At 31.0% G+C, this 12,310-nt stretch overlaps 6 protein-coding genes across 6 annotated transcripts, besides 1 other annotated feature; 3 read left to right on the top strand and 3 right to left on the bottom strand.

The window, feature by feature from the left end:
- Positions 1 to 106: 106 nt before the first annotated feature.
- TVAGG3_0367530 (uncharacterized protein) lies at positions 107 to 1,152 on the top strand (the record flags this gene model as incomplete). The annotated part of the gene is made up of 1 exon (XM_001306389.2): positions 107 to 985. The coding sequence occupies one exon, from the start codon at positions 107 to 109 to the stop codon at positions 983 to 985; it is 879 nt and encodes a 292-aa protein (XP_001306390.1).
- A 136-nt stretch (positions 1,153 to 1,288) lies between these two features.
- Positions 1,289 to 2,100, bottom strand: TVAGG3_0367520 (uncharacterized protein; the record flags this gene model as incomplete). The annotated part of the gene is made up of 1 exon (XM_001306388.1): positions 1,355 to 2,077. The coding sequence occupies one exon, from the start codon at positions 2,075 to 2,077 to the stop codon at positions 1,355 to 1,357; it is 723 nt and encodes a 240-aa protein (XP_001306389.1).
- Positions 2,101 to 2,310: 210 nt separating this feature from the next.
- Positions 2,311 to 2,782, bottom strand: TVAGG3_0367510 (CUE domain containing protein 1 family; the record flags this gene model as incomplete). The annotated part of the gene is made up of 1 exon (XM_001306387.2): positions 2,360 to 2,782. The coding sequence occupies one exon, from the start codon at positions 2,780 to 2,782 to the stop codon at positions 2,360 to 2,362; it is 423 nt and encodes a 140-aa protein (XP_001306388.1).
- Positions 2,783 to 3,213: 431 nt separating this feature from the next.
- Positions 3,214 to 4,365, top strand: TVAGG3_0367500 (phosphoesterase-related family; the record flags this gene model as incomplete). The annotated part of the gene is made up of 1 exon (XM_051231631.1): positions 3,214 to 3,939. One exon carries the CDS (start codon positions 3,214 to 3,216, stop codon positions 3,937 to 3,939), a length of 726 nt encoding a protein of 241 aa, XP_051101361.1.
- Positions 4,366 to 6,925: 2,560 nt separating this feature from the next.
- Positions 6,926 to 6,962: a mobile genetic element.
- A 175-nt stretch (positions 6,963 to 7,137) lies between these two features.
- On the top strand, positions 7,138 to 7,967 carry TVAGG3_0367480 (intracellular sterol transport; the record flags this gene model as incomplete). The annotated part of the gene is made up of 2 exons (XM_001306386.2): positions 7,169 to 7,688; positions 7,725 to 7,921. The coding sequence occupies 2 exons, from the start codon at positions 7,169 to 7,171 to the stop codon at positions 7,919 to 7,921; spliced, it is 717 nt and encodes a 238-aa protein (XP_001306387.1).
- A 425-nt stretch (positions 7,968 to 8,392) lies between these two features.
- On the bottom strand, positions 8,393 to 10,938 carry TVAGG3_0367470 (STKc MAST like domain-containing protein; the record flags this gene model as incomplete). Its single annotated transcript, XM_001306385.2, has 1 exon — positions 8,642 to 10,732. The coding sequence occupies one exon, from the start codon at positions 10,730 to 10,732 to the stop codon at positions 8,642 to 8,644; it is 2,091 nt and encodes a 696-aa protein (XP_001306386.1).
- Positions 10,939 to 12,310: the final 1,372 nt, after the last annotated feature.

Genomic DNA, 12,310 nt, shown 5'->3' with positions numbered 1-12,310 from the left:
TGTAATATAGAAAAATATTATAATCGAATTCTCTATATGTTTGTAGATCTTTGTTTATCAAATTTGAATTTTCATTGAGAACTGCCAAAAATAATTCTTTTTGGTTATGCAAAGTTTTAGCTACATATTCGTTAAAGATAACCAAAAGAATGACTATTTGGGTATTAAAATTGTGATTCCAAGAACATTTGATGCTTTGGTGGCAGCAATACGGAAAAAATTAAACAATTATAAATTTAAATCGTTATTTTCCTCGTCAAGCAAACTTATTCGATCAATATCAGATGTAGTTCCTGGTGAGACTATCTATATATCCAACATCGATCCAAATGATACAAAAAATCAAATTAAACATTCAAAAATTACGACAGGAAAGAATAAAGCAAAGTCACAGAAAGTAAAACAAGAAGATTTAGCAAAATCTAATACAACTGATAGTAAAACTTTACTTGAACGATATAATAAAGCAATTGAGAATATAAAATCAACTTGTCTTGAAGAAACGCAGCCAAATACAAAAACCGATAATAAATCAGTAAAATCTAAGGCGAAATCAGTTAAAAAACATACAAATAAAGCCAAGAAAACTAAAGTTAATACTGTCAAAGAAAACAAGATTCCTGAAACGAAATCAGAGACAATTCCCGACACACCACCAAATAATGCATTTGGACATACTCAAAAACCAATGGATTCACCATCAAATGATCAAAATATTGAAATTAGAACAAGAGAAGTAACATTTGATACTAATATAACTATGCTGAATGATTCCGATATTAACTTTGATTTATCTCCAATCTACTTAAAATCTGACCAATCTGACGAAGAAGAAAAGACAAGTAATTCAAGTACAAGCTTTAAATACTCAAATCATAGTCATCTAGATCTTACTTCCGATAAATTAGATGTACTACTTCGCTTATGTCCTGATGTTTTGGAAGTTTTGACTGATGATGATGTTTCAATTACATACGATATATAATTTTGTTTTTATGTTTGTAAATTATAATATTTTATAATAAATTTCTGTTTTGCAATTGTTTTATTATGAAAATCAATTATTGGGCATAAATGAATATGGTAACAGATAATTTACTGGCTGTACTTTATAAATACGTCCTAATTCAAAGAGATATCTGTAATTAATTCATGTTTTTTTTGTGAATAAAGAAAAAATATTTTTTGAAATTTGTTTTGATAGGAATTGATTAATATGAGATCATACATTATGAAAATGAGAAGATGGAAAGATATGTTTTGATGCTTTTCCGTCGTAATTTAAAATATTTAAAAATAAAAACTAATAATTAAGAATTAGTATTTATAAAGTAATAACAATGTATGATATAAGTTATTGGTCTTCGTTTGTGCAAACATATGAAGCAACAACTGTTGTATCATGAAGATTTTCATGAATGAAATCATCAGAATCAGAAGCTTTTGATTTAACTGATGTTGCATGAATAACAGCTGCATCAGCTAAATTCTTTGCTAATAATTTTGTGTATTGATATGGAATTCCTGTTGCCATCCAAGATTTGGTGGCAATTCTTTCTATTTCTTGCTTACCAACATTCTTCCAGAGACCTTTTGTTGCGCAGATAATAGTGTCTTCAAATTCAGGAATTACCCATTGTTTTGTACCTGCTTCAATGGAAACATTGTTAACTGTACCTATTTGATATGGAAAGTTTTCGTCGTGAACTGTGTTGTTTGTTTTAAATACAAGTTTATAATCTCTAAGAACTGCGCAAGAAGAATCTCCTAGTGTATAGAAGTAAAGTTTTTCTGGTGATAATTTAACAATTGAGAATGTTGTTGATCCAGATCTATTCCTTGCTAAATTTTCGTAAGCTGTTTTTGCAATTTCATAAGATGTGCTTAAATCTGAATGTTCTTTGCATAAACTCATGAATTCTCTTGGCCAATACGATGAATTGTCGCCATGGCTTGGATCAAATACTCCAAACCCATCTGCAACTCCGAATGAATTATGTTCGTTTGAAATAAAATATGCATCATCACCCATTCTGAACAGTTTTGAAGGGTTTGGAAGCTGGTTAACATTACTCATAAGAAACAAAGATAAGGAAGAAGTCATCACTTATGAATAAATGGAACAAAAGTAGGAAACATATGAAGATGTTGTCAAATAAAAAAAGATGCAAGCTTTCTAATACTGCATTTCAAGAAAAATATTTAAAAATTTCAATATAGACACTCAATTATAAAAATTACATTGAGTTATGCATTTCACTCGTACATGCTCATTGAATTATCTATATTTAGTTCAAAAATAACACTAAGGAACGAAAATGAATTAATATTTAAAAATAACAATACAAAAGTATATAAATTATATCTGATCGTAGGATCTTCCTTGTTTGAACTTCTGTTTAAAGCTCTCCCAAGTAGATGAATTTGTAGCTTTGAAATGCTCTACAGATAAGGTCTTTTCGTCAGCAACAGTCGGTACATTGCTTGATTCTATTGGAATCATTTGAGAATCATCATCGAATAGTGAATTTGAATTATTATCCGTAAAAACTTTAACGTATTGAACATCTTTAGGCCATCTCATGAAATCACTTGGGAATATGTGTTGTGATTGTGCATCTTCAATGACTTTCGGTCCTTTATCTGGTTTCATTTTCAAAAGTGCGTTGATTGTATTCTGAAGATCACCATTTTTCGAGCGCAATGTCGATGCAATGGTGCTCTTTTGATGATTTGGAAACATCTCTGAAAGTTGTTCAATAGCAGCTTCGTAACTTGACATTTTATAAAAGTGACAAAATTATTGGAATGATCGGTTCCCCGTCATTTTTTGATTGAATAGATTAAAATAGTGTGTGTAATTACTAAGTATAGATTATAAAACATGATTTCACACATGAAACCAGTTCGAATAGCATATCTTCAAATCCAAATTTATTGAATGTCATTGTAACTTATTAGAGCAAAAATTTATGCATAGATGTGTGTGTTAATTAGATTACAATGTTCGTCGAATTCACAAATAGAGAGTAATTGAAATATATTATCAAAATTATCGTATAGTAGCTAGCATTATAAGTGGATTTCTCTTTAAAAATAGTGTGAGGAGCTATGGTAATGATAACGAACTTAGATTATGTTTCCGGAGAGTAAAAAGAAGTGTAAATCTGAAGATTTAATTTGAGATGTTTACACGGATATATTAATAACTGAATGACAAAATTTTATGCATTGAGTGATTGGCACATTCCTGGTCACACTATGGATCAATATGGACCAGAATGGATTGATCACCATGAAAAGTTACGTGTTAATATATGTAAAAAACTCAAAAAAGAAGACATTTTATTAGCTCCAGGTGATTTAATTAACGCAAACAATCCAGATATTGCACAACCAAGCTTCGAATTTATTGAAAAACTAACATGTAGAGTGATTTTATGTCAAGGCAATCATGATCAATGGGCAGATAGAAATCCAGAAGATTACGAGACACTTTTACCACCAAACATGCAAGTTCTTAGAGGAACAGCTATTACTATTGGAAATGTTGCAATATCCGGAGCAATGTTTTGGTGTTTTAATTGCGCTTTTCCTTGGGAAGGTCATGTTGGTATTATGAGACGCCTTGGAAAGCACCAAAACCAAGAGCTCGAAATCTTGAGGAAAGCACTTGCAGCTTTAACTTCATACGATGATTCTTACAAGAAAATACTTATGCTTCATTTCCCACCAATTTCTGATAAAGGAGAACCTAATATCTTTACTTCAATGATTGAAGCAGCTCATGTTGATATATGTATTTACGGACACGTTCATGGACAGAAAGAATACATTCCAGGCTGTGACACAAAGATAGGAAATACAAGATATATGCTTGTATCCGCCGATTACAGGAATTTTGACCCTATTGAGATTAATTTTGATCAGCCGGTCTGAAACTATATTATAACTCCTTTACATATAGATACATACCCTATGTTAAGTTATTTCTCGGCTTATATCGTTAATTACAATATTGTTAAAGGTAACTAAACTACTTTCGCCGATCCGATTTGCTCCATATTTAAAATATAGCTTGCATATGTAGAAGAAAAGCTAATTTTGAAGTACGCCCGAAATCCACCAACAGGATTTCGAGCTACTAAAAAGGTACTTTTAAATGTGATTTTTTTTATAAAAAATTAAATTTATTTTAAGATCAGACTAATAGGGTTGTACAAACTGGCACGCCTGCTGGCACACCTTTTTTGGCCAGCTGGCACGATTTTTTAAAAAAACACATTAAAAAAGTCACTTTTTGCCCCATCTAATGAGATTTTTTTTACAATTTTTTTCCCCTTATTTTTCAATTTAGATATGATTTTAAGCTCTCCAAATTGAAGTTTACCTGATGTTTCTTAGTTTTTATGATAATAAAATGTTGCAAAGTTGAGTTTGGATTCAATAAATTTAAGAAAATTTTATTTTACAATGAAATTATAAGAAAGGATGTTTTTATCCTATGTCAAAGAGAATACATTTGTAGATCCCGACTTTTGACATGGTTGAAAATTCCAAAAAAAATTCAAAATTTAAAAAATAATATTAAAAAATATAAATTTCATGTTAAAAAATGATTTTTGAAATTTTTTTGGAAAAATAGAATGTCATATTTTTATGTTTTATTGCTATTTTTTACGAAATCAATAAAATATTTGTTAATTTGGCTGAGATTATAAATAAAATCTTTCTAAATCTTACAATTGATTGCTAAAATCTGTTTTATGTATTAATTGGCATTGAGATTCGTTATAAAAGAATGCGAATTATTTTGTATGAGTAAACGTATTTTGTAAAATTTCAAATTCTCTTCTCTCATTACTTACCTTAGATCTCTCAGCTTTTAGCTCTCAGATTTCGCTCATAGAACTCAGGTTTTAGTTATGTACTCATAGATGTATCATTACTGCCCGCAGATCTCTCATTACTACCTTACTAACCAGATCTTAACTCTCATTACTACCTTACTAACCAGATCTTAACTCTCATTACTACCTTACTAACCAGATCTTAACTCTCATTACTACCTTACTAACCAGATCTTAACTCTCATTACTACCTTACTAACCAGATCTTAACTCTCATTACTACTTACTCTCTCGATTTTCTAAGATTTAATTATTTACATTATTGATTTTCTCACATCTCACTCAAGTCTCATTACTTACTCCTATCTTTTTAACCTTTTCTGATAATTACTGAAATAACTAAATCCTTTTTTTAGTTTAATTCTGATATTAAATTTTTAAAATCTCTTTAATTTTTTGAACTACGCCTTTAATTTGTAATTGCCGATTTCACAGATTTGAACCATTTAATAAAATAACATTATTCAACTTAATCATATCAAACAAGCATAGTTTGATTTTCAGATCTACATTTTAAAAACCTCTTTATTATCTTGAGTTATACTTTTATTATATAATACCTGAGTTCATAACTGAAAACTCTTAATTAGAGTACAATATTCAACTTAATCATAACAAGATTTGTTGAATTTCAAATTTGATTTATATCTTCCATCACTTAAAACTCTCACAGCTTACAATATAAGCTAAAAAGTATATTTTCATAGTAATAAAATTAATTATTAAATTTTTTACTTTTTCCTTTCCAAAACTAGAAAAAAAGGAAGGGAAAAGGGAAAAAGAAGAAAGAAAAGAGAAAAAGAAAAAAAAAAGAAGAGAAAAGAAGAAAAAATAATAATGAGCATATTATATAATTGTGGTCATAGGCCGAGTGGCGTGGAAAGGGTGGAGCCCGATTTTTGGCCACTTTTTTGATTTTGGCCGCGTGCCAGCTCCTGGCACGCGGCCCGCAAAATTGTGCCAGTTTGTACAACCCTACAGACTAAAAACTAATTTTATGGAAAATCTATATCGACAAATTTATTACTTATTGGGTATATAGATTTTTTGATTATGGCGATTATGTCTGATATGCTTCCAATAAGCCAAAACACATTTCATACTGATTTCTATAAAAGGTATCTTTATTATAGAAGTGTAAGCTATATCTGTTTGTTTTTTTATTATAACAAATTCAAAATTCTCTTATAAGGACTAGATGAAATCTGTATTATTAAATCATTAGCTAAATGAAGGTTCAAATAGAAAGTAAATATCAATTTATATGATACTGAAACCAAATAGTTCTTTTAATAAAAGATAACACGCTGAAAATTATTGAGTATTTGCAAATCTCAAAAATCTATTGGTGAATTTGGCTCAACTTTTAAAATTATAACATCCATATCAAATCATAAAAGCAGACAAAAATTAAAGCCAAACCTATCGGCCAATTTTTTTTGATATTTTGATTTTTGAGGTATACTTTTAAAAGTAGATTTAAAGCACTGATGAAAAAACATTAACTTCTGTCGTTATGATTATTGATTTAGACAATAATGATTTTAATCTTTGATTATCAAAACACTAAAGTCATCTTTTTAACATTTGCTTGGTAGCATTAACTCAAGTCTAAAGTACTATTTTATGTGGCACTCTTAGAATTTTTGTATTCATTGTACACGCTGAAATAGTACCATTAAAGTTATGGCGGACTTTCAAAAAATAGTTTGGTCACCTTTCATTTTTTGCTAATTGTCGTCAAAAATTAGGCGTAAAGCAAAAATTGATATTTCATATGGTTTTATGATAGATAAGCATTATATTCCCACTCATTCTATTCGTAAATTTTGAGGTTTATTATTCGCTTTTAAGATCATTGAATTTGATTTTTCAGAAGATTTCATTCTATATGCCTATGAAAAGTACTCTCAAAACTAACTTTTTCCTAATTATAATTAAATCTAGAATATTGTATTATGCTTAGTATTATTTCATTTTTCTCATTCAATTTAGAATTTACAAATGTCAAAAAATTGAGAGCTGTCACTTTTGATGAATTTCTGTTTATTACAATATCATTATATTAAACTTTCGCACGTTTTTTGGAAGAAAAATTTCAAGTTACGATCATTTAATCTAAACTTTTGTTGATATTTTAATACTTGTATAATATATTAATAATTTTTTTACAATTGGATTATTTCACAAAAGTGAACTGGCTAGAAATTTTTCTGAAACAGCGAATAGAAAAGCCAGTTATAAATCATTTTTGATAAATGACACTTACATTCAACATCAAGGTCATTGAAGCCAAAGATCTCCCAAAGGTCGATACATTTGGAAAGGTCGATCCATACGTTCAGATCCAGCTTGGCAACGAAAAGTGTAAGACTAAAGTCATCAAGAAATCCTACAATCCAGTCTGGAATGAAACCTTCAGCATTCCAGTTACCAACCCAAAGGCCCCACTTAACATCACAGTTGTCGATTATGATTTTATTGGTTCAAATGATGCCTTCGCTTACATCCACTTCAACCAGCAAGAGTTCAATGTCGGCCAGGTTGTCGACAAGTGGTACATGCTTAACTCCTACAAGGCTGGCAGAAGCGCAGGCCAAATTCACCTTGTCATTCATTTGGCCACTCAGAATATGAAGCCATTTGAAAACGCAGTCATTGGTGGTGCACCAGTTCCAGGCGCTACAGTTCCAGGTGCTCCAACAGGCCCAATTACTATCAATGTAACTGCACCACCACCAGCAGGATATCCACCACAGGGTGCTTATCCACCACCAGGCGCTTACCCACCACCAGGTGCCTATCCACCACCAGGTGCCTATCCACCACAGGGTGCTTACCCACCAGCACCAGGAGCTTACCCACCACAAGGTGGCTATCCTCCACAGGGATATCCTCCACAGCAGGGATACCCACCACAACAAGGCTATCCACCACAGGGCGGCTATCCAGGACAACCAGGATATCCACCACAGCAGGGATACTCAATTACTATCAACCAACCAAAATAATTTTTACGACTGTCAATACGTAAACTTATTATATTTAATTTCTTAATTTTATGTTAAATTAATTAATGTAATACACAAATGTTTGAGCCATGAACGATTTTTACGATAATCAATATAATCGTCTCATAAATTTTGATATAATTTCATATTTCGTAAGCATCTCGAGATTCTAAACATAAATTAATGATAATTTACCTATTTAGAATCAAGGGAATTCTTGTTTATGTTTGAGATTAATGAAATCAAACTTAAAAACTTCCAAAAAAAATTCAAAAATGATTTTTTCATTTATATTTTATAGTGTTTTGTCTTCATTTCCTTGAAAATAAGAAAAATTTGGAGGAGCTATCTTTTGGTCTAGACCAAGAAAGAAGAGATCAATACATTTTTGAGCATTAGACAGTAAATCGAGCGTTTATCTCATATATATACCAGATTTTTATTCGAAATTTTAAATTCGTTACTTAAAATAACGATCTCAAACAACTATATCATAGACAAACTTAACGAAATTTATTGATCTATAGGAACGTAGCGATTGATTATTTTCGATGACTCGTTTTGAATCCGAAATGATTAAATTTTCTACACCAATGAGTTTTGTTGCTTAATGTCCACATGACATTATAGGCACAACTTGAAAAAAGTCAAGATTTCACATAATATAACAACTTTATAATACATAACATAATCAAAAATACGCAAAAAAGTACAAAACAATTATTTAGTAGGAATAGGTGGTGGTAAACAGAAGCTATTAGACGTTCCAAGCTTATAAAACGTCTTATCTTCACTTTTGCTGCTAATTCTTCTAGTTTTTACAGCATTTGTGCTCTTTCTTGATAAGTTCTTGAGAGAAATAGACTGATACAATTCAATAATCTCTGAATCGTCTGAAGAGTCAGAATCTGAGTTTCTCATGAAGCTTTGCTGCTTAGAGAGGTCAGTCATTGATACAGATCTAGGAACGACCTTTCTGGCATCTTCTATATCTTCAATAATATCTTTTTCGATTACATCGCTTTTAAGGAACTCGTATCTTTCTTCGAAGTATTCTGTGCTATTACGAGTCACTTTAGGAACAAAAGGCGGTGGGAGTTCCTCAACTTTGTCCCAATTAATTGATTTAAACCAAGAATGGTTTTTAATGTCGCTAATTCCATTCGCTCCCAGGCGTTTCGAAGGATCAACAGTAAGCAACTTTCTTATGAAGTCAATTCCGTCATTTGAAACGTCTTCCAATAATGACCAATCGCATTTTCCGGAAACGATGGCCTGGAATGTTTCCTGCTCAGTTGCCCTGTTGAAAGGTGGAATTCCAGTAAGCAATTCGAATAAAATGACACCTAAAGACCAATAATCAACACATTGATTATGTGGCTGCGATAAAATGATTTCTGGTGCCATGTATCCTGGTGTTCCAACAAGGCCTTCACTGTTTCCACGGTCAAAAGCTCCATAAAGCGACAAACCGAAATCCGTAAGTTTTAATTTTCCTTCGCAGGAGATTAAAATGTTATCTGGCTTGAGATCTCGATGTAATATGCCTTTTCCGTGAAGGAAATCCAAAGCTTGAACGATTTGCGCGATATAAATTCGAGATGAATCTTCATCAAGAGTTCCAATGTTCTGTAATAAGGAGTAGAGATCGCCACCGGGTACAAAATCCATAACCAAATACAGATTGTGTTTTCCGATGATGGAATAATAAATTTCTACGATATAAGGGTTTGAATTTTTGAGAAGAATATCTTTTTCAGTAAGAACTCTTCTGACCTCGTTTTTCTGTCTTAATTCTGACTTTGGAGTAACTTTTATTGCGTAAGTATCTTTTGTGCTGTTTTTCTCCGCTAAATAAACTTTTGCGTAAGCACCGCTCGATATTCTCTTGATAAAAGTGAAATCTGCGATGGTTGTTTGTAAACTTGGAACTCCGAAATCTGTTTTTCTTAAACGAGTCATTTGTGATCTTTGGGAAGCTTCTGCGTAGTTCTGAGCAGCCTTCATCTTCTCTAGAACAAGATTCCTGGCTCTTGTAAGGATATGGTCTTCAGATGGAACTCGAATAAATTTGATCGTATTGTATACGTGATCAATGGTATCAGATTCACCATTTAACGCGTGATCGAGTAATAACAAACAATGGAAAATAGGAAGAATTGTTGTGATGGCTTTTTCTTTCTCTCCGGGCCATGGAATATCTAATGTTGTTTTTGATATGAAATTCTGTAGTTTTCTGATTTTTTCATCGGTAGTTATCATGTTGAACTCGGATTCGTATGCTTTGAGGCAGCTCTGATTGTGGGCGTGTAAAAGTTTGATTGGAATTAATTGTTCGCAGATTCTACATAGAACACATTCATTTTCATCAACCTCTTGCTCGGACTCTTCCTCTTCGAGTACATGATATTCGCTATCTGCTTTACTATTTTGGATTTTGGATGAATTTTGACTGAAAATTCTGGAAATAGTATAAGTAAACTTAAGAATCGAATTTGCGAAATTCTTTTCTTCATTTGTGATATCTTTCTCTGTGAATAACTCTTGACACCTTCGTAAAATATTTGTGGTTGTAGTAAAAAGATCTGCGTAACTGCATTGGATAAGCGATTTCGCAAGCTCGATCATTTCGGTAATGATTCTCGATGGGGCTTTATTGTTGGCTCTTCCAAGTTGTTGAGTTAACCAAACAAGATTCGCTTTCTGTTTAAATAGGATAGTGAAGACGCGAGGATATACATCACCATCTACTTCGAATATATTAAAACCTTCTCGCATTTCGAACCTGATCTTGTGGTTCGTCACGCACATCAAAAATCTTTGGTTTTCAAAAATTTCTATCGAGACACGTAAAATTAAAACGAAAAATTTCGAAATATTCACACGAATGATATTACAATTAAAATAGCAACCAGATTAAAAGAACGATACGATTTTCTAATAGTACCCAATTGTATTGAAAAAATCGTGTACATTACGATTAACTTTTCAGAAATCCATCTCTTACAAAATTTTATGAAGAAATATTTATCTGCTCAGTATAATATGATTAATAAAATTATGCAATTTTGACTTAAATTACCGAAGTTCAAAATTTAAACCCCAAAAATTTACATGCTTCAAATTCACTTGTGGATTATTAATACTGTTTGAGAATTCCAAATATACACAATAGCAAAAGTTATCTATATAAAATATTTAGTTGGCTAATTAACTTTGCAAATTACCTCAGACTTTTCAGAGGATTGAGTGGCAACTCAATCCTCTGAAATAGTCTGTGGTAATTTTTAGTCTCTACACTATTTCAATATAAGCTCCATTTTTAAACAGTTTTTAAAAATCGAGCATTGAAAAGTGTGATGAGACTTTCTATTCAAAACTTCTTTCAATTGGTTTTGCTTTTATTTTATTGTTCATAGATAATTAATGCATATTTGCGCTTTTTAATTTTATCCTGGTTTCTCTTTTCAAATTGTTGATGAGGTGTAATTTCGAATAACATATCACGTAGTAAAACGAAAACAGATTTGTAAGTTGGAAATTGATCGAAAAAACATATCTCAAACAATTCTCGAAAATTGTGCACGAGATGATCGTTTTTCTCCGATATTCATCTATAAGCCTAAAGGTTCAGGCTTTAATTGCCGAATTTACCCCATTCCGTATGTAACAGTATAACATTTCATCAAATTACTAACTATTCAACCGTATTCATCTTCATAAATTTATCTAAATTTCAACTCACATTTATTGGTGACATTTTTTCGTTTAAAAACAACCATGTTAATTTGAAATTATATTGTTTCAAACAGTTAAGATATTCCCATATTTTCATTGGAAATAATATGCCTCCCAACAAGCAGATCAATTTCCAGTGCAAGATCACGTTAATTAGATTTTCAATTATGAGACAGAATGAAAGTACCTTTGACTTCAATATTTTAAAAGCACAATAACATATTGAGATCAAACTTCATGATAAATACTAGATGTGCATTGCGTGAATTACTCAACCTATAAATATATATGATTATTTTTAAAAAATGAAACTTCTCAGTTATTTTCTTGGATAATCAAAATAACCATATTTATTATCTAGAGTGTAATATAGTTCAACATTTTTGCGTCACAAAAACAAGTATTGTTTCTATTGGATATTTGACATGATCAAGTATTATAATAACTTCAGCATTGTTATGTATGAAAACGGATATTATGTTCAACTACATTATAATTGCTTTGAAATCATATATAATAAACTTTATCTCATTTCAAATATGCGTCCAAAACTTAGATTAATGTGTATTTTTATGACATATCAGAAACAATACATCAAAGAAAGATAGTTATGAATTTGTTCATCAAAATACACATTTTTACATGAATTGC

This window comes from Trichomonas vaginalis, chromosome V (genome assembly GCF_026262505.1).
Source record: "Trichomonas vaginalis G3 chromosome V, whole genome shotgun sequence".
Taxonomy (NCBI): Eukaryota; Parabasalia; order Trichomonadida; family Trichomonadidae; genus Trichomonas; species Trichomonas vaginalis.
Note: the sequence above shows the minus strand (reverse complement) of the source record. Positions and strands in the feature narration are given on the sequence as shown.